Source organism: Pseudonaja textilis, chromosome 5 (assembly GCF_049901715.1).
Source record: "Pseudonaja textilis isolate UNSWEBS1 chromosome 5, rPseTex1.2, whole genome shotgun sequence".
Classification (NCBI taxonomy): domain Eukaryota; kingdom Metazoa; phylum Chordata; class Lepidosauria; order Squamata; family Elapidae; genus Pseudonaja; species Pseudonaja textilis.
The window spans coordinates 38,157,373-38,182,755 of record NC_141994.1 but is presented as its reverse complement, the minus strand read 5'-3'; the positions used below and the strand labels follow the sequence as shown (position 1 = coordinate 38,182,755).

Sequence of the window (25,383 nt, the reverse complement as noted above, 5' to 3'; positions counted from 1 at the left end):
GAAAAAAGAGGTGATCAAACAATGACAAAAGAATAGGAAAAGGGGAGATAGAAACCAATTTTGGCTGTTTCAAATAATAGTATTGTGCTATTCATTTTTCAAAATACAAATTAAACATAGATATGAATCCTATTATCTGATCTTGTATGAGAGCTGACAGGTTTAATTGAATTATACTTAAAATCTGATATTTACAAATCTTTCTAAAAATTATCTTAAATAACATTTTTACTACCATTGTTGTATAATATATTCAGAGCTTTCATACTGTCAGATTCTAAAGTGTACAAATATAATTTATGTTTAATTTATATTAAAGCATTAATTCATTTGCAAGAAACTGCTCCATCATAGTGTTTATTGTCTAATCAAGAAGAAACTACCAATGGATATATCCAAAACATACATACTAATGTTCCCTCAAAATTGTTACATCAGCACTAAAAAATAACAACCATTCTTTTTCAAACCTCTATTGTAGTGTCCAAAATACATCACCATCACCACTGATTTTTTAAACAAGAAATATACTCACATTTTTAAAACCTAAATTATAATTGCAACAAAAGTTACTATGTAGTCTAAATTAGCATATTTTTAATATCTATCTTGATAGTATTTTGTAGTTTTTGTAATAAGGAATTCTAAGTTTAACTCCTGTAAAACTTCTGGACTTTTAGGGACTGGTAAGAATGTCATAGCCAAACATAATAGCTATTTTAACTAAATACATTGCCATTTGGCTGTTTTTAAAAAATGATATTCTTTTTGTAGCTTTTCAAAAAATTTAAAACTATCTTTATATGTTACCTAATTTACAATAATAGTATCATGTTTAATCTATTATTCCAACCATTCTCTCTTATCTTAAAATTTTAAAAATAAAAAATAATTCCAAACACCTGAAATTTCAATTTTTTTAGATCTAAAACCACTTTTGGTTTCTAATAAGGCCTGGATAGGTAAAACAATAACCTAGCTGCAAGAGGTTTTTATTGGTATCAATGATATTGTGATTCTGAAATTAGACTGTAATTTTCAAATTAGTGATCTTAAGATGACACTTTGAGTTGAGACCGAGACATGATAATCGTGTTCTTGTTCACATATTTACAATATTCATTAAGTAAAATTCATTTATATTGATGACAAAAGACAATTGGTTCTTAGCCTACCCTAATGCTTACAAGCAGCAACCACCTTTTTATGATTTTACCTATCTATGAAATAGATTATATCCCAGAACACAGGTACATATTTGTTCTTATAATGCATTACAAATGAAGTTGAGACTTCATAAAGTTTAATACTAGTATATTAAGTCAAAAGTGAAAAATAAGAAATAAAAATTAATCTAGAGTTGAATTCCATAAATCAAGAACAGGAAATATCTGAAATTTGAACTTGAAATCAACCATTTTACACTCCATTTTTTGCATAACTACCTTTCAATTGACTTGCATTCAGAATTCTGAAATTGAAGAAGTGAAAAAGTAAATTTAGGAAGCTAAAACTGTTTAGGCTGCAGTACCATTATAAAAATACATGGTGATATGATAAATTAAAATACAGAACTTAATTTTCTAAATGGTAAGTTGCTGGGAAGTGATTGTATATTTTTCTGTAGCTCACCTAAAACATATCTGATACCCCTTATTGCCTCTATTGTTGTGGCTTTCTTGCAATGTTCTACAAATATATATTCAATTCATATTGTTTTGAAAACACTAATATAAATAGAAAATATGATGGGAGTTTTAGTATGTCAAGGAAGGTACAATAGATTTTACATACAGCCATAATACTTTATATGAATATCATACTCATTTTATTCATCAGTTGCTCATCCTTGTTTTTCCATTTTGATAGTAATTTTGAATGTGGAATATAATTATAGATAAGCAAATATAGATGATGATGATCATTGTAATTATCCCCACCTCAGATTTTATCACTGATTTCTGCTGCACTAACCAACATAATGCTTCAGTTAGAATTATATCATTTCATGGAAATGGAAAAAAAACTATTATAAGATTGAAAACCAAGATTTTAACAAATACAAATAGTCATTAGGGTAGACCAAAATAGTTGTGTAGTTTTTGATAACAGTTTATTTCTGGAGAATAAAAAGACTGCCAGAATACTACAGAATGAACATAATTTAGCAATATGAAATAAAACTTAACATTGCTGAATTTAAATGCATTGTAAGTATGCACTCATTCAATCTTATCTAGATATGTTGTACTATGAGTACTTTGTGAAAAGTTTTGTACACAAAATGTATTTATTGTATTCATATGTCTGGAGAGATGTGACAACTTAAAATTTTATTCTTTACAAATACGTATTCCTAACAGTTATATATTCAAATTTACACAGTAGCCAAGAAAAATATCTAGACTTGGGGACCATTTTAAACATTTACTGATATATACCGGTAATCTGAACAAATCTGTCTTAATACAAGTATTTTATGCAAGCCATTTCAACTGTACACTACAATAAAATCATATACCCATTATTGTATTTCTTCCAAATTTATTCTTCCATTTATATTTCACTTGTTTTTAATTGCAGATATGTTTTTAAAGTTTAAATTTCATTCCAAAAATCAATTTCAGTAACATTTATAAAACTTCTTTGCTAAAAAATGAAAAGTTGGAAAATCACAGAGAGTAAAATTAAATACCGCACACACAATATTTAAGTTCTTTGCATCAGGGACATTAAAACATGATAATAATTTGTACGCCAACTGAGAAGAAATTGCATTTAGATTTAAATGCTGACGGTCAATTACTATTTCAATAATTTTGTTTTCTTTTTGCCACTTCCCCACCCAGCACTGAGTTGAACTGGATGGTCTCGAAATGATATCCGTTCTTTGTGGGCAGGGCTCAGTTGTGATTTCTCAGGTGAAGGTGTATCCTTTTCTACAGAAAGAGAAAATATTCATTTGAATCCAATCATCCTCCTTTAAGCTTAATGGGAAAACAGCAACTTTCCAGACTGCTTTGATTTTATTATTCAGTAAGGTTTCATTGGGACACTTTGATAGAAATGCTGATTTGTAAATATTTACTACAATTGCAACACAATGCATCTATTCAACATACTGAAACAAGAAAAATGTTGGATAACAATAACATACTTAATTCGGAACCATCTTTCACATAAGAGCATAAATATATTTACTTTAAACAAGTATATAATATATATATTGCCTTGATATTAATCGTTTACTACTTCCTAAAACCTAATAATTTTGGGGTAGTTTTAGTGGAACTCAAAATGTTCAGAATTAGCTGGATATAAAGAAGCTGAAAAATTAAACATATACTTTATGATCGTTAAAAATATTTTATCCATTTTTTTTGTAATTTCCCTACAATTATTTCTTGCACATCAATTGCATAGATTTGGACATTTTTTAACCCATCAAGAAAAATCAATGTAATATGTGTAAGAAATAGTGCATAAAACAGGGTGGATAGATATCAAATTGAGACTTTCCACATTTTTTTTTGGGGGGCGGGCATAGCTTTAAAGTAAATTATGCTTTTCTCTTCAGCGGAAAACCCCCCAAATGTCAATAGAGCATTGTGGATGAAGAGACTGAGGAAAGCATTATTGTGGTCTGTTGCTGCTGTAAGCATTACCACACTGACATAATATTGCTTTGCAGTAAAGCTATGGAATTTGGGCTTTTATATGTATCCATGTATATAGATATCATTGAATGAACTCCAAGTTTACTAAAGCTTTGTTTCTGATAAGGTTGGCATATTCCAATTCTGTGCCATACATTGAATATGATTTATTGATGATAGATTATGAACAGGAATTCAGTTTGAAAACCATGATCAATTAACATAATTAGACTTCAAGCAAAATATTTCCAGATGATATTTCAAAATTTCAGTTTAAGAAATAAAGATCTTGATGTACAACAACACTGACATCAGCAAGAAGTATTTTTCTTTCTTATTGTACTAAATAATTTCCACTTAGCACACAATTATTCATTGTAACTTCCCTTCCTCAGATCAACTAGCTAGCTAGCCAAACAGGCAGCCTATACTTACCCTTTCAGGCAATAACCATTAAATATGGATTATTATAAAAAGCTGCAGTAGAGGACATTGTAAAAAAATGGAAAATAAACTAAAAAATCAATCTATGTAGTTTGATGGCTATTGTATTTTTAGGCCATTCTAGCTGCAGTATTCTATAGTCTGGTTTCCAAACTTGGCCTTTTCACCTGTTTGTCTGTCTTTCAGTATCTACTGGTCTCCTCATAGCAATTACTGTTTCTTCTCCTCCTCCATGCTTTTCAGGGTGTCTGTTTGAGAAAACTGTTTGCTGGAAGAAGACAATTTGCAGAATAGAGAGACAACAGGCAGTGGCTAGGAGGGACAGGCTTAGTGAATCATCCAGAAACAAAGATAGAGTCAGAGATTGCAGCATGTCACCTTCTCATTCAATTTATTTTAATTGAAAGAACTACAGTCAAATGAGAAATGAACTTGCCATGTGAAGGGAGAGCTTTCCAGAGATACTATGTGCTGTATTTGATTTCCAAACTACATCCCTATGAATATCATCTTCCCATGTTACATTTAAAAGAAACTTGATATGCAATAGCTGCAAGCAACAACACTCAATACCTGGTATTCATCTTTATAAGTAGCTGAACTACATGTTTGTAAATGCCGTCTACTTATGGAATAAATTTTCCAAGCAACTAAGCCCTAAACAAATTCTATTTTCCAGAATTTTTAACACTGCTATCTCTTGGTGGGTTTTAGCCATTGTCTGTTGGTCAATTAAAGCTCTACTAATACAAAGAACAATTAAGATTAATTCTAAAGTACTGAAAATGTTTATAATACAGTAGAATATCAGTTGGAATAACTCTGGACATGCAGCAAACTCTTCACTGAAATTCACTGAAATTCAGTGACTAAGATCCACACAGGAAACTACATATAAAGAGCTGATCAGTAATGTAAAATGCTGATATTGAATAATGTCTTTGATGAGGTTTCTAATTATGCCAAGTGAGAAAATATAATTGAGTTAGATTCTTTATCTTTAGGCATAATTTTAAATTTGGCAAAATTTTGAATATGTTGAAAAAAAAAGGAGGAACTTCATTGGAGATTTTGAAAATGATATTTTCTTATGAAAGAGTTTAGTCTTAAAACCCCTTCAAGGCTACGGTTTCTGCATAAGATATGGATTTTTTATTTGTCACTACATGTTGCTACCTGTTACAAATATTATATAGTTATGAATTGTTTCTTTGTCCATCTTTTAAGATAATTATTTCCTATCCTCTGGATAAAGTTAGAATTGTTTCCATTTACAAAAGAAAAGAAAAAACAAACACCAACATCTGTTCTCAAGAGTTATAAGATAACCATGTAAATCTAAAACCACAAGACATAACTCATGAAGACATCTCCAAAAAGGTTATTGAAATGAAAGATAATTGTGGAAGAGCACAGCTATGTTCCCAACAGTTCCTATTTAGTCTAATATTACTTTGAAAGGAGAAAATCCTGCTGGATTTCATTCAAAAAATTATATTAGTATTGAAATGGATTCTGATTAGATAACAAGATAAAAAATAGCTTTCATTGGATTGAAAGCGTGAAATGTTTAGTTCTTCTTTGCAATTCCATTAATATCTATATATTTAAAGTACCTACTATGTACAATTTCAATTTAATAGTATCCATTTACTACTCTATTTTCTCTACTTCCAAAATAAAGTACCAGTTTAAATTACAATAGAGAAGTAGTAGAATTTACTGTCTACATAAGTTACTTGGGTATTGGACTTGCTTTTAATGCTTCGTAAGAAAACAGAAGATACTGACAGGTGATTGTTTCTGCTGCAAATAAGCATATCTTTCATGATACTAGATTTATTTTTTGAGAAGAATATGAACATCGCAAACTTTAGTATGTGTCATTTAGTATAATGCATATGATATTTTATTGATCCAAGTAAAACAAATACTGTCTTCATTGATAATAATTGTAATTATCTAACAGTGGCAGGAACAAAACAAAGTACTATAGAGTTTTATATTCTTATGAAAGTATTATTATGCAAGAATATTGGAAAGTACTATTCCATGTAGTGTAATCCTTGCCATAATTTCTCAGAAGTAAATCCATTCTGATTCTCAAGATTTAACCAGCAATATACCTAGGATATAGTATTATACAATTAGGATAGCTCCAAATAAAGATCTAAATTTTTATTCATCAGCAATTATCTCTAAAACACTTTTTAAAGTAACAGGCTCATTATTATAGTGTGTGTGTGTGTGTTTGTGTGTGTGTGTGTGTGTGTGTGTGTGTGTGTGTGAAATTTGAAACAAAATCACAGGGGTTCATGGTCCTAATATAATTGTTTGGGCCCTCAACTTACAAAGCAAAATTATAGGAAATCTAGAAAAAGAATATAATATAAATTTGTTGCAGCTGCCACTCCGTTACATTCTGTATAAATTAAAATTATAAAAAGTAACCTTCCCATTTATTCATAGATAATGATTATTTAAAGCAAAGCACATGAGAATGTGCCATTTATTTAAGTAAAAGCTACTAAAAAGCAAATGGTTTTAGGACTGTGAGATGAGTACCTGCTTAGGAAATTAAATATTAAGTGTTTGGTAAGACTTACAGGAATAAGTGATTCAATTACAGTTTTCAAGTTAAGCAAAATCATTGACAACTCTAATTTTTCACATGATTGAATTTATAAGGTACTTATAATGTATATATATATGTATATACATATATATATATATTATATATGTATATATGTATAATGCACATATAAACTTAAATATACAAAGATGTTTCCCTTTTTCTAGATAACATTTAATTAGTTAACACACACATGCTAGAGAAATGCAGAAATAAAACTTTTTTCAAGTCTATACATTTTAAATATGCCTTTATACAGTTTTATGTATCCTATATATATATATATAAAACATAAACAGAGTAACATTTCAAAGAAGGACAGAATCCAAAGCAAAAACTTGACCACGCTACTAAAAAAAATGTAATATGGAAACTAGTCAGGTGATTTGTATTTTATCTACTATTATTAAAAAGAAAAAAAAAACAGCTTACTTGAAGATTCTGCAGAGTGTCTGTGTGGCTGATTATTTTTTTCTCTGTTCTGAGTCAAAGTACTTCCACTGGTCAGGGAAACAAGCTCTAAATCCGTATCTTCTCTCCTTACAGGGCTTGTCTGGAATCAGTGAATGTACACAATCATGAAACAAAATATGACATTTTCTGAATGCAGCTCACATTACTCTCCAATAAACAAGCCAGCTCTGTCAAACAATCTTCTTCAGAATGATCCCACAATCCTTTATTGCTGCCTATTCTGAACAAATGCACTATGTCAAAGCATTTTGGTAAATGGGAGTCGATCTTAAAATTGTGGTTTGTGATCAGAATCAGCGCAGCAACGAAAGACAACATTTTAGTACTGTAATTTTGAAAAAAATAAATCTTGCAGACAACTGATGAAACCTTAAACAGCTTAAGATCATTTACTGGGCAGTCTGTAATTTAAAGTTGGAGTTGAATGCCAGAAATGCTATATCTGATTCTTGTTGTCATATGTCCACTTAATCCTATGTAAATATCTGTTTTATCAATTCTATAGTGGTTTAAGTTATTTCATCTTCACTATATAACTAAATTCTAACAGATTATGAATTATTGGTATACATATACTTCAACTATAAGCAAATTTATTTATTTCTAAGTAAAAGAATTACTTTCACATAAGGATCATATCTTTTGAAGCTAAAATGTGTATTAATTTGATTTCTACAAAAAAGACCTGTATGAGTTATAAATGTAATAAAGTTCTCAACTTACGACCACAACTGAGTCCAAAACTACAGTTGATAAGTGAAACATTTGTTAGTGAGTTTGCCCCATTTTATGATCTTTCTTGACACTGTTAAATGAATCACAATAGTTGCTAAATTAGTCAAACTGTTGTTAAGTGAATCTCGCTTCCCCATTGATTTTGTTTGGCAAAAGACCCCCCCAAATAATCACATGGTCCCGGGACACTGCAAGCGTCATAAATATGAGTCTGTTGCCAAGTGTCTTAATTTTGATCATGTGACCATAGGGATGCTACAATAGTTGTAAGGGTGAAAACTGGTCATAAGTCACTTTTTTCAGTACGGTTGTAACTTTGAATGGTCACTAAATGAACTGTTGTAAGTCAAGGACTACCTTTATTTATGAAATCTGTATGCTGAAATATCAGTTTGCATATGGATTAATATTTATGGCAAAATCAGTGCTACCATAAAATGTACATGTGGATGGTATTGATATATTCCTAAAATGAGCTCAGGCTGCCAATATGTTTACAGACATATCTGATTTTTATATATTCTTGGTTTTTGCACGCTTTACCTGTCCTTTTGACTCCCTGTAGAGCTTAGCTAGGACTTAAATGCTAGACCAGTGATGGCTAACCTTTTTGTCTTTGCGTGCCAAAAGTGCGTGTGTGTGCAAGAGTGTGCACATGTGTTTGTACCCATAATGCAATGCATGTGTGACCTTCCATGTTCACCCCTCCCCTGTGCATGTGCCCCTCCCCCTGTGCATGCACGCATAACCCCCTGCGCTACCCTGCTCCTCTATGTATCCACATGGGATCCCCGTGCTCCCCCCGCACCCTGCACATGTGTGTGGTACCCCCCTGAACTCCCCTGCTCCCCTGTGCATCTTCCCCATGTGCCCCACCTTCCATGCATATGCGGCAGATACCCCAAAATCAGCTGGTTGGTGGGAGGCGTGCACGCATGCATAGTGGAACTGAGCTGGGATGACAGTTCACGTGCCCGCAGAGATGGCTCTGTGTGCCACTTCCAGCATGTGTGCTGAAGTTCACTATCATGGTGCTAGACTGTAGACTGCCCTCTACAGGCAGTCAGGCAGACAGCTAAAGCTGGCAAGATGTAGAGTCCTCCATTTTGTTGCACAACTTTTAAGCCATGATATATTTTTTTTCTTTAGGGGGAAAAGCTACCAAAATATTTTATTTCCTTGCTTGCTTTGTTCCTCTACTGTTCAGCCTGGAGTCAAGGTAAGGTTTTTAAAAGGGATACAGATCAGAGACCAAAGAAAGAGTTAGTTTTAACACCTTTTTTTGTGGGGTGGGGGAGGGAAGATCTTGAGGGAAGGAGTGGGGGGGCTTAAGGAAGGGAAAGGGTTTAGAAAGGTTGTCCTGAAGCTGCATTTTATGCAGGGGCTGCTTTCCAAAGCCAGACAAGAGGCAGGAGACCTTTGCAGCCTCCCGCTGCTTAGCAGAAAGCACTGAATGCCATCGCCATTTCTGCAAGGGTTGGGGCCCTGAAAATGGCAGCTGCTTCCAGGAGGCATGGGGTACAGGCCCAAGCACTGCAGGTGGGATGGGCCAGGGGAAGACAGGCAGGAGGGTGGCACTGCAGCTGTCATAACTTTGAAATAGGGTTGTATATAGTTTTGAGGTGTTGGAAATAAATTTGAATCATCATTAAGTGGCCTATTGTTTCTTGAGAACTACCTGTATAGCATTAAAACAACAAAAATTATTACTTCGCCATGATCAAGATATAAGAAAAGTGCCCAGGAAGTAAAGAAGTCAAGGCTCCCTCTTTGAATCTAAAGTGTTTGTGCAAACATGAACGTGAATACCCACACAAAACAAATTTTCCAATTCAGTGTCAGTAGTTAGACTTAGACTAACTTTATTGTCACTTTAAATGTACACTAATCGGCATACATTAAAATGAAATTTCATTGCATACTGCTCAAAGGATCACCACCTCCAATATATGCTACATAAATATGAGAAACAATAAATAAATAAATAAATAAATATGCATATACCCATGTATATTACATGATGCAGAGAAACAATACAGTCTAGTTCAGATGTATACATGTACATGGCAAGAAAAACTAATCCTGCGAGTTTACCAGATGGATGGCATAGGGAACAAAGTTCTTCCTTAATGGCCAGTTGCTTAGAGAGCATTTAAAATTATGATAGACCCCAGCTAAAGATACTTATGATCCGGTTTCTAAGTTCTAATGGCTGCATCCTCCTCGTGGTCATGTGACTGCATTTTGCATGCTTAGCAACTGGTTTACATTTATGCCATTTGCACCATCCCACACTCACATGAGCACAATTTTTGGCATTTTGTTTCTGGTTTTCAGTCTTTATTTACAATTTCCAGCAAAAAATGACATTAGATAAAAAAGATTCACTTAATAATCGCTGCAAAAAAGTTGTGAAATTGGACCTGGTCATGTGGTAACTTGCTTAATAATTGCAGTGTCTCACAACTGTAATTATGAGCTTAATTGCAGTCATAAGTTGAAGACTGTATTCATAGTTGAAACTGGGTTTTAAAATGCAAAAGTGTGAGCAGTGTGATATATTTGCTCTGCAGAGGAATTGTTTGAAACAAATATTTCCTTTCCCCTGCTCATTTTCATGTTCTTATTTTGTACTTCTTGAGGATTTTTACAATGTTCTATCCTAGGACTCCATATATAATAAATGAAACATGAAAATCAAATTATGCAAATACCTCCCAAATACATGTATTTTTTATTAAATGTTTCATTTCGGAAGCTAGTAAATTTAATATTTTTCAAAGAGTTTAAAAAAGCATAAGCATAAATGGATAAACAAGCTGAATATATATATATATATATATATATATATATATATATATATATATATATATATATATATATATATATATATATATATATATATATATATATATCTACTAGGAGCTACTCAGAGGTGGTATTCAGCAGGTTCCGACCAGTTCTGGAGAACCGGTAACGGAAATTTTGAGTAGTTAGAAGAACTGAAAAATACCACCTCTGACTGGAGATTTTACAGTATCCTTCATGCCCCCCAAGCCACACCCACAGAACCAGTAGTAAAAAAAATTGAATCCCGCCACTGGAGCTACTGCATATGAATTTCTGACAGCTATGATAGGAATGTTCATGTATGTCTCCCCGAAATCAGAAACTAAACTTTATATAAATTTAAAATTTAACAAATGGTGACAAAGTGGTTAGAACCTTAAACATTGTAAAAAGTTATACAATTACGGAAATTAGAACCTATTTAATACATATTTCAAAACTATTACAATATAGTTCTACACATCTTCATTTAGAAATTATTATTATTACTAGTGCTGATAAGTATGCACAGCCTCAATCATTTATTGCAAACTTTTATCATGGAAAAAGTATCTTACCACAAACTGAACTCTTCCTCCCTTGAGAACTTCTGGATCTATCTCAGGTAAGAAATGCTTACTATAAAGGGATTAAAAAAATAGTACAACATCAGTGACAGTCCAACATGCATCCAAGTTAATTAAAGTGGGATATACTTCTCTCCCTAGTTAAACAACTTCACAGATTTAGGAATATATGTCTATGATTTTTAGTAATCAACTACAACTTATTCTACATTATATCTATATTTCAAAGGTAGTTAGCTTTATGCAGAGACTGCATGATAAATCTAAATTCTACTTGAGCACACAGAAAAATAGTTTTAAAGTGCATTTGTTTACTTGTTAATAAGCTTAACAATAATCAGTAGAATTTACACTGAGGGAAAGACATTTAGAAGTAGACTGTAAAGATCCTTATATTGGTTATATATAATTATTAACAAATCATTAACAAATTTGGCTCCTTTTTAATCTATCTATCTATCTATCTATCTATCTATCTATCTATCTATCTATCTATCTATCTCTATCTCTATCTCTATCTCTATCTCTATCTCTATCTCTATCTCTATATCTATATCTATATCTATATATATTTAACAATTTAACCAGAACAAATAAATACTGGTAGTCCTCGACTTACATAAATTCATTTAGTGACCATTCAAAGTTTCAACAGCACTGAAAAAAATGACCATTTTTCACATTTACAACCATTGCAGCATTCCCATGGTCACATGATTAAAATTCAGATGTTTGGCAAGTAGTTCATATTTATGTGAGTGGCTTTTGTGACCTTCTGATAAGCATAGTCAATGGGGAATCCAGATTCACTTAACAACCATGTTGCTAACTTAACTGTGGCAGGAAAAGTTGTAAAATGGGGCAAACTCACTTAACAAATGTTTTACTTAGCAACATAAATTTTGGGCTCAATTGTGGTCGTAACTCGAGGACTACCCATAATTTGGAACTACTAGTAAACAGTAAGAAAAATATCAAAACATAAATTATTGAGAACTACAAATTTATCAAATTGCCTAATGAATTGTAGATGTACCTCTGCTGCAATAATCTTGGATTTTGTCAGATACGTTTAACAGCTGTTGAACACAAGTTTTTCTATAAACATCATATTCACATTAGTAAAATCCATTATAACATTTATAATATCCTAATACATCCTATAGTTATTTCTTTGCCATACAGGTGTACGGAAATAACTCATTACAATTTAGAAACCATTCAAATTGCATAAGGGAATAACATTTTTTAAAATAATATTTTTCTAGATTTTTTAAAAAGATTAAAAACAAAACAGCATATCAACAAGTATTTCAAATGCAATTATATGCAAAGATAATTTAATTCAAATTTAATTCTTGGAAAAGAATTAAATGAATTATTTTTCAAGAGTTAAACGCAAAGATGAAAAAAGTATAAAGTTTTAATTCAATATTTTTTTTGTCATCTAAAATATACAATTCAGGCAAGAAAACATAACAAATCAGAACATTTGATTTGAAAAATAGTATATAACCATAACAATTATTTTTCAAAGTTAATGCTTCATTGATTGATGTTTTTTATCATATAAAATGCAATTGAAAAGATTATAAGTTGATTTTTTATATTTTACAGAACACAGCAAAAATGTCTATATCTCATTTTAAGACATACATACTCTACAATATATGATACTTCAGGCCAAGACATATTTTGCTTCAAGTATTTTTTTCTGATTTAAAACAACATTTTTTTAAAAAGCATTAGAAATCAAAAGAACAAGTGTTTTCCCAGCTATAGAATCATGAATACTTACATAAAATAAAATACTTCTATTTTTGACCTTACTTTTCTTTATATTTCACCTAAATTTAGTCTTTTACTTTGCTGCTGACTCTCCTGCTTAGTCCATGTTTAGTTCAAAAATTCACCTGCCACATTTTAGCATATCACAGCATCATTTATTGTATCTGGTTGGCTGTTAAGTTATAATTATTTAAATTCATTCCATAATTTAAAAAACCATAGGAAACTATTTTTGCCTGCACTATTCATAAAAATATTCTGGTTTCTAACAGAAAATATATTCTTGGTTATATTGATCTATGCTGCTGTGTCATAGCAATAGTTTAAAAACTGGCAGAATGAGATGAATTTTTTATTAAATTAATTCTTAACAACAGGAGCACATTTCAAAATTAGTAAAAGTACCTTTGGTGGGGTGGAGTGTATTTCTTTTAGAATAAATAAGATGGGTTTTGTGTTACATGCAATATTAGAAAAATCCAAACATTTAACTTAAAAGCAATGTTCTCACCATTTTTCAATTCTGGGACTGGTTCCTTCAAAATCCCAAACTTGTGTATAAAGCCATTGGCATGTACGTTCTTTGCTTCTTTGTATCCTCTCTGTTGCAAAATCTATATGAGAAAATTCTTCTCCTTTACCTGCGGAGCGGAGATATATTGAGTACTGATCTTCTGTATAAACTATTTGTGGAAGACACCAAATAAGGTAGACGTTCTGGATATGATTGTATGGTATACTAACCCATCTTGAATTTGTACATAATTAATATTACATTTAAAAATATTAAATCAATGGACAAAATAATAGAAAAACTTAAAAGAAATACATAAATAAGTCAGCTTCCACACATTGCTTCTATAATTCTATTTATATTACAGATGCACAGAGATTTTTCCTCAGATCATAGAAGGCAGCTCCCTCTAATGGTGGTATTAATTAGCTGAGATTTAACTTCTGCTCCAAGGTAAAGACCTATGAAAATCTTAATGGTGCCATTTATTCACCTTCTACACTCTCTTCTGTTCTCACTGAGTCCCAAGATATTCTTCTATCTTTCTGTTTTCTCCTCAGTTTGCCTGTGCATAGAATCATATCACTTCTACTTTACTAATAGCTAAAGCAAAATTAAAAATAGGAATAGGCAGTGAGCAAGAATGTAGGAGATAAGCAATGGGCTGCAGTAACAGTACAACATTAGAAGCTATACTTTTCTTTACTGACATACAAAACAAGAAGGGAGAAAACACTTCCAGAACCTAGCCAAATTTGATACTTCTATCCAACAGATGAATTTGTAAAACAGAAGGATGAGAAGAAACCATCATACCTAAACATGTGTGAACCAAATTCAGTACCAGACAGAAGTGAGGTAATCTCCTGTGCAGACATTGCTTCAGAAAAGCAGGAGATATTGAAAAGTTACTTACAACCAGCTGGTAAAACTGCATTTATGAATGAAGAAATTCACATTGGAATATGTGGTATTATATCCTACATATGCTTATGTGGAGATGTCTTTTATTTCTTGTTTTGTCAGTCCAGGAAGCTTGACTTCTTTGGCTAATTCTATAATACGTCAAAACACTTCATGAAAGGTGTTGGAATGAACACCCTAATTAATTCCTGATTTTTTATAGTGCGAACTTGGATCATTGCTCAAAATCAGGTAACATGCCTAGCACCTGTTTCCTAAAACCGATTCAGGGCAGTCTGTGGGAATATTTAATCCCTTCACATATACACTAGAAAAACATCCTTTATTAAAACTTGAAGTCTCAAGAGAAATAAAGACATTTTATATGTTAGCTATTTTTAATTGCTTTTTTCCTTGTCATCAGCAACAGTTGTTTTATGTAAAGTTTATATGTAGAGGTTTTTTTTACATAAAATATAGTATTATCTTTGAGAAATTCTGGAAAACTGATGAAGACCCCCAAAATTGGAGGGAATAAATCCTACCTATGGCTCAAAAAGGGGCACAAAAGAAGACCCAGTGAACTGTAAATAAGCCCCCCGACAATGATTCTGGAAAGACCTAGACAAATAGTAAAGAAAGTACACTGAAAATTATAATTACTATGGCTGTGCAAAGCATTCTGAAATAGTTATTTACAGTCTGAAACTAGCTGTATTGATTTTTCTGAAGTGTTCTGAACTTGAAATGGGGCCATATTGAATTTGGAACAGATTATTAAGAGCAGCCCATTTCAAACTTGGGGAGGGGGGAAACTGTTTCGAACTCAAAACAGGCATTTTGAACTCAAATTATTTCAAATTCAAGAATTCTGCTTATTCCTAGTGATAATTTGCCAAGAGTAAGTCTTATTAGAATGTTCTTATTTCATTTCTAATGTGTTATTCTCTTTAGTTGACTATGGAATAACAATAAGGGTAGCATATCTTTATTTCAAAAGATTTGACTAAGTACTCTATAGCAAATTAGATGTTTATTGTGACTATGGTGCACTGATCAAAATATACCAAAACTGGTTGTAGGGAATACTGTATATGGCATGGGTATAGCTGACGCTGGTGTGTAATTTTTGTGACTTAAAAAAGAACCATCTGTGAAAGCTTCAATTGACTAAAGCCATGATGTGCCTTAGGGATCAATATCTATGGTGCCCATCCAATAATGATCATGGCACGTAGGAAATTGTAATGTAAGAGCAATAAATAGGAGTAAATATGAATTAATGTGTCTATAAAACTGAGAGAAAAGGATGACTGAATGAAGCTATGAAGATCTGCATTGATAAATAAATTCATGGGAATAAGGCAGTAAGTTTATGTATAAATTAAAGGGCTAAAAAATATAACAAATATAAGTTGATTGATATTTGCATTAAAATAAGAACCTATAATTTGATGACAATTGCATGCTATGCTCTAGTGAATGCTGATAAATGGAAGAACCAGAGGCAAAATTAGGGAAAACTGTAACATTCTGAATTAATGCAATTCGGTGGGGTGGGGGGTGTTTTGATAGGTGATATGAATGGATGCATGATAATAGGATTGAATGAGCAGGGCCATGCGGAAATTCAAGAATGAATGAGAATGGTGATTGATGAGTTTCTTCTGACTGTTTGAAGTCAATTGATACTTTAACTGGTCTTGTTATCCCTTGGAAGGCAAGTGAGAAGCAGATAAGTAGGAACTGCTACTGAATTCAGCCAAGAAACCACCACACTGTAGGTTCTGATGGCTAATCAAAATCTCAGGGAGTGAGATTTAGTTGGATAAATATACCTCCTCTTATATTTTTACTTAAATCCCAATCATAACCCCACTTGCTTCCAATCCAGCCAGCCCATGGTGCCTCTGCTGGCCAAAAACAGGCAATACAGAGGCCCCATGAGCCCTCCGTGGCCTGTTTTTGGCTGACAGTGCTGCTGGAGGCCGGGGAGGCTGAAACAGGTTACGCAGGGTCCTCATGGGGCCTCCACGTGACCCATTTTCAGCCGGAAAAGTGCTGTAGGAGGCCATGGAGGTCAAAATGAGGTGTGGGGGGCCACACGTGGTCCCCATGATCCATTTTGGCCAAAAAGTGCTGCAGGAGGCCGCCCAGGACAAAAACAGAGCAAGGGGGCTGTGTGCCACCACCCCATGCCCCGTTTTGGCCAGGATGCATCTGTCGTGCCCTCCTGCTCCCTTCTCTTTCCCCACTGGCCCATGGAGAACTACAATGCTGATCCAGCCCTCAAAGAAATCCAGTTTGACACCTCTGTTCTAGACTGTTATTTAGTAATGTGTCTAATAGTGAATGTGTGACCATTAGCTAATATTTGAATTTTAATACATTATTCTTCCTCACACAGAAGTTAATTCTAAGAAAACAGGCCTAATGGGCATATCTGAAGAAACAAACAGTTCCTAGAAAATATGTTTTAATTTAGCATTTCCAGATGGCATCCTAACCATACCGAATAATAGCATATCTAGCTTTTATACCAGAAGGCGACAATCCTATGTACATTAACTCAGGTTTCTATAGCCTTCAGTGGAACATGTTCACTTTATAAAAAATATTTTTTTAAAATCAACATTGTATCAACACAAATAGTGGTACAATTATTTAGATCTATAGTTATTTAAAAGAAGCAGTGCAGAAAGATTACAGTAACCTACTCTGAAAATTTGGTCTACAGACATAAAATCTTTCTTTATACTCTGTGTTGGTTTTCTTTTGGACAGTTGCTCAGGATGCCAATCCACATTTACAAACATTCTGATCTATCCAACCATAAAAAATCTTTTCTAACATACTCAATATAGGTGCATAATAAATTAAAAACATGATTAAATAAACAAAATATCAGAGTTACTCATATGGATTGATTTGGGAATAAATCCCAATGAATTCAATTCTGAGTAAACATTTATAGGAGTATGCTACCAATCTGCAGTTCTAGATGTTTTGATAATAATATCAACAGAATCAGAATTGAAAGTTTTCTGTTTATAAATACATTAATCTTAACTCAATATATTGATAGGGTCTATATCAAACAAGGTAATGAATATTTTCCAATATTGAATAACAGAACTATCTAAAACAAATGTTTCAGTATAACAATCTTCCCTGAAACTAAACTAATTAAAAAATCCAAATAGATCTTAGTACAAAGGACGGGAACAGGGAAAGGCTGAATAAAAACGTGCATATATATCAACCACATACATTATAAAATTTAAAGAGCTATTTAATCTTCTGATTTTAGGAATAATTTACTACCCACACAAACATCAATGCTACTACTGCCAGGATAAGATTAATAAAGAAAGTAGTTGTTCAATTCCTACATCCTGGATGAATTTCACAGCCTTGCACTACTGTGCCAACATCTAGATCTATATTTAATTTAACAGCAGCAGCAGCAGCAACAACAAAAAACTCAGCTTGCTTGAGGTTGCATTAAAAAAGAAGATAGGTATCAGAAGAATCTTATTTGTGGTCTGAAAGCAAAGCATAGTAATTGAGATTTTTTACTTATAAAAGTGGTTTATACTTTGTTCATAGTGACTGCAGATTTTGAAAACAAAGTTTACATTAAGAAAAGTGTTTATATATCTAAAAAAATTAAATAAGAAAATCACATCTATCCAATATCCTTTTTATTGTACCATTACATTATAAAACAATGATTTAAAGTCAATACTGTGAACTGAGAAATGAGTACACTTAAAATAAAGCTATCTACACATCTATGTATAACATATATGCAATATAAACAGGATATGTGTATTGCAGATATCAAATGATTCAGGTAAACAAATTTGCACCAAATTTGCATTTTCAGAAACAATTACTATGCCTGAAAGAACAAAAAAGTATTATAATAGGAGGACTCTTTAATTTATTGTTGGATCCTAATTTTGGTTATTTCTTTTGAAATTTCCGAGATGTGGGATCTTATTACAACTGAAAATGGCATTTTGCCTACAATATTGTCAACAATGTAGTATAATCTTTCCCAAGGGATCAGAAAAGCTTTGACATTTGTAAGAAACTGCATAGAAAGGTAAGTCTGATTACAATTGTTAAACAGCATATGTGTCAGAGTGATATGGCCCAGTTCAATTGAATATTCCTGGCCTTATTATGTTTTAGCATGTTGGGAATGAATAGCACAGCTATGAATTCACATTTTGCTGCCTCCCTTCATTGATTCTTGCTGATACACCCTAATCTGATTTATAGGTATGTATTTATTTGGACATTAATTCATCTAGATGTTAAAACCATGCATTGAGATCCTACTAAATAGCAAATAATTGAACTATAGTTCTTCATTTCTAATATATCTAATATAATCAGCAATCCAGAATAGGCATGAAGCTTTTTCTTGAAAGTGAGAAGACTCAGCCAAGAAAAGCATAGAAGTACTTTCTTGGTTACAGAGACAGCAAGGGTGACCTTGGACAGCCACTTTCTCTCAGCCCCAGGAAGGAGACAATGGAAAACTATTTCTGGAAAATTTTGCTAAAAAACCTGCAAGGACTTGTCCAGTCTCTGTGAATTCAGAGTCAGTCTCTGTAAATCATTGCTTAATCTCTCCAAACTTTAAATTTTACTGTTGAATTCGAATCTTTTGCTAATAACTGGATTGAAGAACTTATCGATTTGATTTGTCTGTTGTTAAGAGCTGGACTATGGGATGAAAAATTTTATATTTGGTAATTAAAAGGAAATGAAAAGATCATGGAAATTTGTTTATTTCCTGCCTTTATTATTTTTACAAATAATTCAAAGTGGTGAACAAATCTAATTCTCCTCCTTTCTTCCCCACAACAATAACCATGTGAGGTGGGTTGGACTAAGAGGGAATAACTGGCTCATGTTCATCCATCTGGTTTTCATGGCTAAGGCAGGATTTTAACTGACAATCTCCTGGTTTTTAGCTTGGTGCCTTAACCACTAGACTAAAGTGGCTCTATATTACTACTATACTACATTGCTATATCTATATTACTTTATTATCAATATTATACCTGCCATGTTGAGGGTGGGAAGTTGTTTTCTTAGGGGAGGGAAGTTGGTGTATGTATGTATGTGTATATGAATGTATTCTTTTCTCTTTCCCGTGCTCTCTTTTATCTCTTCTAGTTTGTATTACTTTTATTGTTCCATTCAAAATATTTAATAAAATTATTTTTTTCAAACATGAAGAGTTGAATTATGCTACATTGCGGTTATATTTTTGCTATGTATAAAATTTCAATATAAGGAACATTTTTTAAAAAACATATATTCAAACTAAACAGGAGAAGCAAACTATCTGTTTACATGTGACCGGCTGGGTTATTAAAGGTTTCCCTATCTGAAATTAAGGGGAAGAGGGGAGATAATTTTTCATCATAATAATGGAATAAATAATTCCTTTTGGAATTTCTTAGCTCTAAACATTCATGTGGTGTCCTTCCTTTATCATTTAGGAAGCAGAAGCCCTTTCATGCATAGACTGTTACTATTAATAGGCACAAAGAGGCTTTTTTTTGGGGGGGGGTGTTATTTACTTTTCTTTATAAATTGGTTTTATTATTTGAATAAAACAATGAAAAATTGTAAATAGCTAGGAGTTTTAGCATTCCCAGCTTATAACTGTAGTAAAATAAATCTCTCTTATGTCTGTTTTTCATACACATGCACACACTAAGAAAGTGATTTGTATAGTACATAACTGTATGATATTATCATATTTACAAGATGCATGTCTTTAAAATAATAACAGTCCAAAAAAAGATTTGAAAGAGTGCACCAAATACACAGAACACTTTGACAGCTTCAGTAAATTTCAGCATAGTTTGGCTTACTAGACAACTCTGACAAAAATCTACCAAGCTAAGAGTCAGGAGTCATGCTTATTAAACAGAAGTCCCAGGAGTTCCTTTCAATCAGAGGTCACAATCGAGGCAACAGAAGCAGTGTCACAATATCAGAGAAAGGGCCAATTCAGGCCTGCTCCCTAACAGTCAGTAGGTCAGGGCTTGCGGCAAATCATTGTATTACAAGGGAATATTCCGTGTATACTTTTAGAGCTGTCATCTGAACAAACAGTACCAGGTCATCTACAGGTTAAATCAGATTTTTATTTTTTTGCTAACATTCACTTTATTCTTATTTAATTATATAGTTTTCTTTCTTCCAAGATATATTTTTATTAGCACTCTTTGCTTTAGTTTTGTCTTAAGAGTGGTACAGAATAGTTTTGTAATAAAATTAATTTTATTCATTTCAGTAAAACCTCTGAATTATAATAGCATTTATCATTCCGTACTACTCTAAGGCATTACATAAATAAAAATGAATAGCTACAGGCCTTTGCATTATAAAAAGAAAAAGGCAGTTAAAATTTTTTGATATCCCCTTTTATCAGATGAGAGTTTTATAGGACAGTTTGCTGTATTCACATGTAAAAGAAAAAGTCTACATAAAAATCCCATTTTTGGAAATAGGTACCCCAACAATACTGTCCAAAAGCTATTGAATGGATTAATTCTCCTCATGCAAAATGAATCAACTGATTCAAAGCTACAGATGGTTAATTCATTATATGCTAGCAATATGCACTAGCTCTTGGAGAATGAGAACATTCAGTATGGGCCTTCCTTCCCTTCTCCTGCCTTCGAACAACCTGTCAAAGGCTGACCTTAATAGGTGATTTTGTGGAGCTAAGTTAAAAACCTTAACCAAAATACATCTTCCTGGAAAAATAAAAACAAATCACATCTAGAGTTTCAAACTGAGCAACTGCACCATTACAAAAACAATTAGCTGGGAAACAACACTAGCCTAGACATTTAGGAGGCCAAGAAATGCTAATAAACTGGGAAAAGACACTGGGATGTGAGCAGAGCAAAGCAAATGCATATAGCTCCCTAGAAAACAGTGTTCATGAAATAATTATCTCTTTGTTCAAAATCTCATGTTTATAGTTCTCTCCCTTTACCTCATAATTACATCTTAGTGATTTTACTGACTTCACTAGGTACATGAAGTGAAACTGCTATTTCAAATTACATATATATTCCAATTTGTATATATTAAGTATGGGAAATAAGAGGCTGAACCAGGGCTTAGTGCAACAAGGTTTATTTACAAGGGCTGAACGTGCTTGCTCAGCCTGGGACTGGCTCGCAGCGAACAGCTCAAGGGCTGGACCCAGCAGCCTGCTTTTATAGCAGGCTGCTGGGGAAACCCAGCCAATGAGGAGGGCAGCCGCCCCGCAGCGCGAACGGACCTTGGTGGGAACTTCTTCAAGGTCCAGGGACATAACACCCTTCCCCCAGATGCGAACACGCATAGTCCTTGAGGTATACGGGAGGCTTGTGCTGACGCCCAGAGCGGCGCAACTCTGGTGTGCTGTTCAGTGGATCAGAGTCCGTTGGCGACTGTTGGCTCGATGATGAGTCCCGAGTACCACCCTCGGTCGGAGTAGGTCCGGGGTCAGTAGGGCTGGACGCTGGGAGTGTCCTCACGCCGTCTGGCTCGGATGGGTTGGACGCTAGGTCGCCGCAGTCATCATTTGGATTCTCTGGTCCGGCTGGAGACGTTAGCAGGTCATCGGAGTCGATGTCGCTGTGTGGAAGTTGCAGCGGACTCTCACCGGTCTGTGCCCCGAGTCGCGGCTGACAAGGGTGCCCTGGCGTCTCCGAAGCTGGTCCAGATGTCGTCTCCAGACCCGGCCATCTTCCAGCTTAACCCGGTATGATCTGGGTCCTGTGATGGCTACGATTTCTCCTGGGATCCACAATGGGTCGCCAGCGAAGTTTCTCGCGAACACGGGTTCCTGCAAGACAAAATGCCTACTCCCCGATGTGGAAGCGAGAGGAGAGTCAGGGCAGTAATGTGGGTGGAGCCTGTCCAATACAGTTCGCAGGCGTCTGCCCATCAGAAGCTCGGCCGGGGACTTGTTGGTTACTGTGCAAGGGTTGAATGCTGGCTTAACAGGAAACAGGATAGTTTGTGGTGCCAGTCATCCTTGTTGAACCTGGCCAGGGCTTCTTTAGTGGTCCTAACAGCTCTCTCTGCTAGCCCATTACTGGCAGGATGAAAGGGGGCCGTGAAGATGTGACGAATGCCCAGGTTGGCGTAAAGCGACTGAATTCGGTTGACGCGAATTGGGGACCATTGTCGGAAACAAGGGAGTCTGGTAGACCGTGCGTTACGAACAGGCGAGTCAATGCCTTGATGACTGCTTGTGAAGTGGTCGTGGATAGTTGTGCCACATCAATCCACTTTGAGTAAGAGTCTACGACCACGAGGAACATTTTGCCATGCAATGGGCCCGCGAGGTCGATGTGAATCCTGGACCAGGGTGCGTTGGCACTTTCCCACTTGGTGGGGGTGGCAATTGGAGGGATGGACGGGAAACCTGGCAGGGATGGCAGGAGCTTACCCATTTGTTGATGTCCTCATCAAGGCCGGGCCACCAAATGTAGCCGCGCCAACGCCTTCATTCTGACGATGCCAGGGTGGCCTTCATGCAACGCCTCCAGCACTCGGGTACGCAGAGATGTCGGGATGACCACTCGAGTGCCCCATAGCAGGCAGCCCTGTAAGCTCGACAGTTCCTGTAAGCGGTCTTAAATGGCGTGAATTTAGCTTCAATGTCACTGCCCGGCCACCCCCTCCTCACCCAGTCCAGTACCTGGGCGATCGTTTTGTCCGTTTTGGATTTATTGGCAATATCAAGGGCAGTGATTGGTAGGTCCAGTTGGGTGACTTCAAAAATGGCGTTGACCGGGGCAGGGTCTTCAGCTGGGTCAGGCAGGGGCAGCGGCTAAGAGCGTCTGCGTGGGACAATGTTTTACCCGGGCGGTGCACAAGTCTATCACGAGTATGCTGCTAGGAAAAGGGTCCATCTGGTCATTCTGGGGACAGAATTTGAGGGGTCTGCTTGTCACCTGCTAGTAACCCTAAAAGCGGTTTGTGGTCGGTGACTAGCTCGAAAAAGTGGCCAAAGAGAAATTCGTGAAATTTCTTCACCGCTGTAACAGCTGCCAAGGCTTCTTTATCAATTTGACTGTAATTGCGCTCTGTTGCAGAGAGCGTCCTGGAAAAAAAGCGATAGGGGCCTCGGAGCCGTTGGGCAGTCTGTGACTTAAAACTGCCCCAATGCCGAAAGGAGATGCGTCTGCGTAGTACTAATGGGAGGTTGGGGTCAAACTGGATAAGCACTGCCTCTGATGTGAGTAGCGACTTGACTGCGCGGAAAGCGGAGTCTTCTTTGTGTCCCCAGTGCCAAACCGTTTTTTATCCAGAAGTCTGTGGAGGGTTCTGCCACAGAGGCTTTATGGGGCAGGAATGACGCGTAAAAGTTCAAGAGCCCTAAAAAGGCCTGCAGTTCTGCTTTGGAGGTTGGAGTGGGTGCCTCGTGTATTGCCTTAACCTTGGACTCCAGGGGTGAATGCCTGAGGCGTCAATTTTATAACCCAGAAAGTCCACCTGTCTAGTGGCAATGGCACATTTTCTTTTTTTAACTTGAGGCCATGCTGCCTGAACCTCTCCAGGACTGCTCTAACTCTCTGGAAGAGTTGGGGTCTGTTCCTGGCCGAGACTAAGATGTCATCGAAGTAGGGTACTACTCCAGGAAGGCCCTGTAAAATCCGCTCCATGAGGATTGAAAAATGCCTGGGGCAACACTTACGCCAAACTGGAGACGCTTGCACCGGAAAGCACCCTGTGGGTGACAATGGTCTGAAGTTCTGCCGTTTGGTCATCAACAGGGAACTGTTGATATGCTTGAGACATGTCCAATTTGGCAAAGATAGTGCCAGGTTCAAAAGTATGTAATAAATGCTGAATGACGGGTACTGGATAAGCGCTAACTTGCAAGAATTTATTGATTGTGGTCTTGTAGTCTGAGCAAATTCTCAGGCTACCATCTTTTTAGGGGTGTGACGATGGGCGTCTCCCATTTGGCGAAGTCTGTAGGCTCCAGGATCCCTTGTTTTAATAATTTATCTAATTCAAGGTCTAATTTAGGCCGAATGGCGAATGGAACTCTGCGAGGTTTTAACCGAATTGGGACTGCCTGGGGATCGACTGAAAATGAGATAGGGGTGCCATTATAACACCCTAACTCATCACTGAATACGTCTGAGTAATCAGCAAACAGGAGTCCGTGTCAGAGGTTGAGGTAGCATGGACTCCTGTTAGACCTAACCCGAGGTGGGGAAACCAATCAAGTCCCAAAAGTGTAGGGAGGTTGCCGCTCACTACCACTAGAGGTAGGTGGCCCTTAAAGGTTTTAAAATTAACAAAAACTTGCCTCTGCCGATTACAGGAATGGTCTTCCCCTGGTAGTCCTTTAGGCTAAGCTGGCACTTCTGGAGTCGGCTTCTTGATAGGCTGGGTTGAAGCTCCTTGAGGGTGTTCCAGGAAATAATGGAGAGCGCTGACCCCGTGTCAACCTCCATGTTGCAAGGTTTACCTTCTAATAAGACGGAAAGAGATTTTACTAATAGAATAGCAAGTTTGATTAGTGCGGCAGTTTAATACTTGCCTTTGGGTCCGGCATGTGCGAATGAAGATGCCCTTTGTGCTGCGTTGTGTGAGGCTTGGCATACTCTTGCAATGTGCCCCTTCTTATGGCAGTTGTTGCAAGTGGCTCCTTTGAATTTGCATGTGGTCCTCAAGTGGGGTCCACCACAGGAAAGGCACAACGTGATGTGCTTGGATGGCCCGGTGTTATCCTGTCTGGTTCCTACCTAAGGGCGCCTGGCGTTT

The 25,383-nt window shown here is 35.4% G+C and overlaps 1 protein-coding gene across 1 annotated transcript in view; it reads right to left on the bottom strand.

The window, feature by feature from the left end:
- Positions 1–2,081: 2,081 nt before the first annotated feature.
- The window catches only part of LRRIQ1 (leucine rich repeats and IQ motif containing 1), a 112,025-nt gene continuing 88,723 nt past the window's right edge, over positions 2,082–25,383 (bottom strand). Inside the window, exons 24-27 of the mRNA XM_087934520.1 lie at positions 13,657–13,786; positions 11,349–11,409; positions 7,165–7,285; positions 2,082–2,939 (exon numbers count right to left, since the gene is read on the bottom strand). Of these exons, the coding sequence (XP_087790646.1) occupies positions 2,806–2,939; positions 7,165–7,285; positions 11,349–11,409; positions 13,657–13,786 (446 nt within the window). The 3' untranslated portion in view covers positions 2,082–2,805. The remainder of the gene's footprint in view (positions 2,940–7,164; positions 7,286–11,348; positions 11,410–13,656; positions 13,787–25,383) is intronic.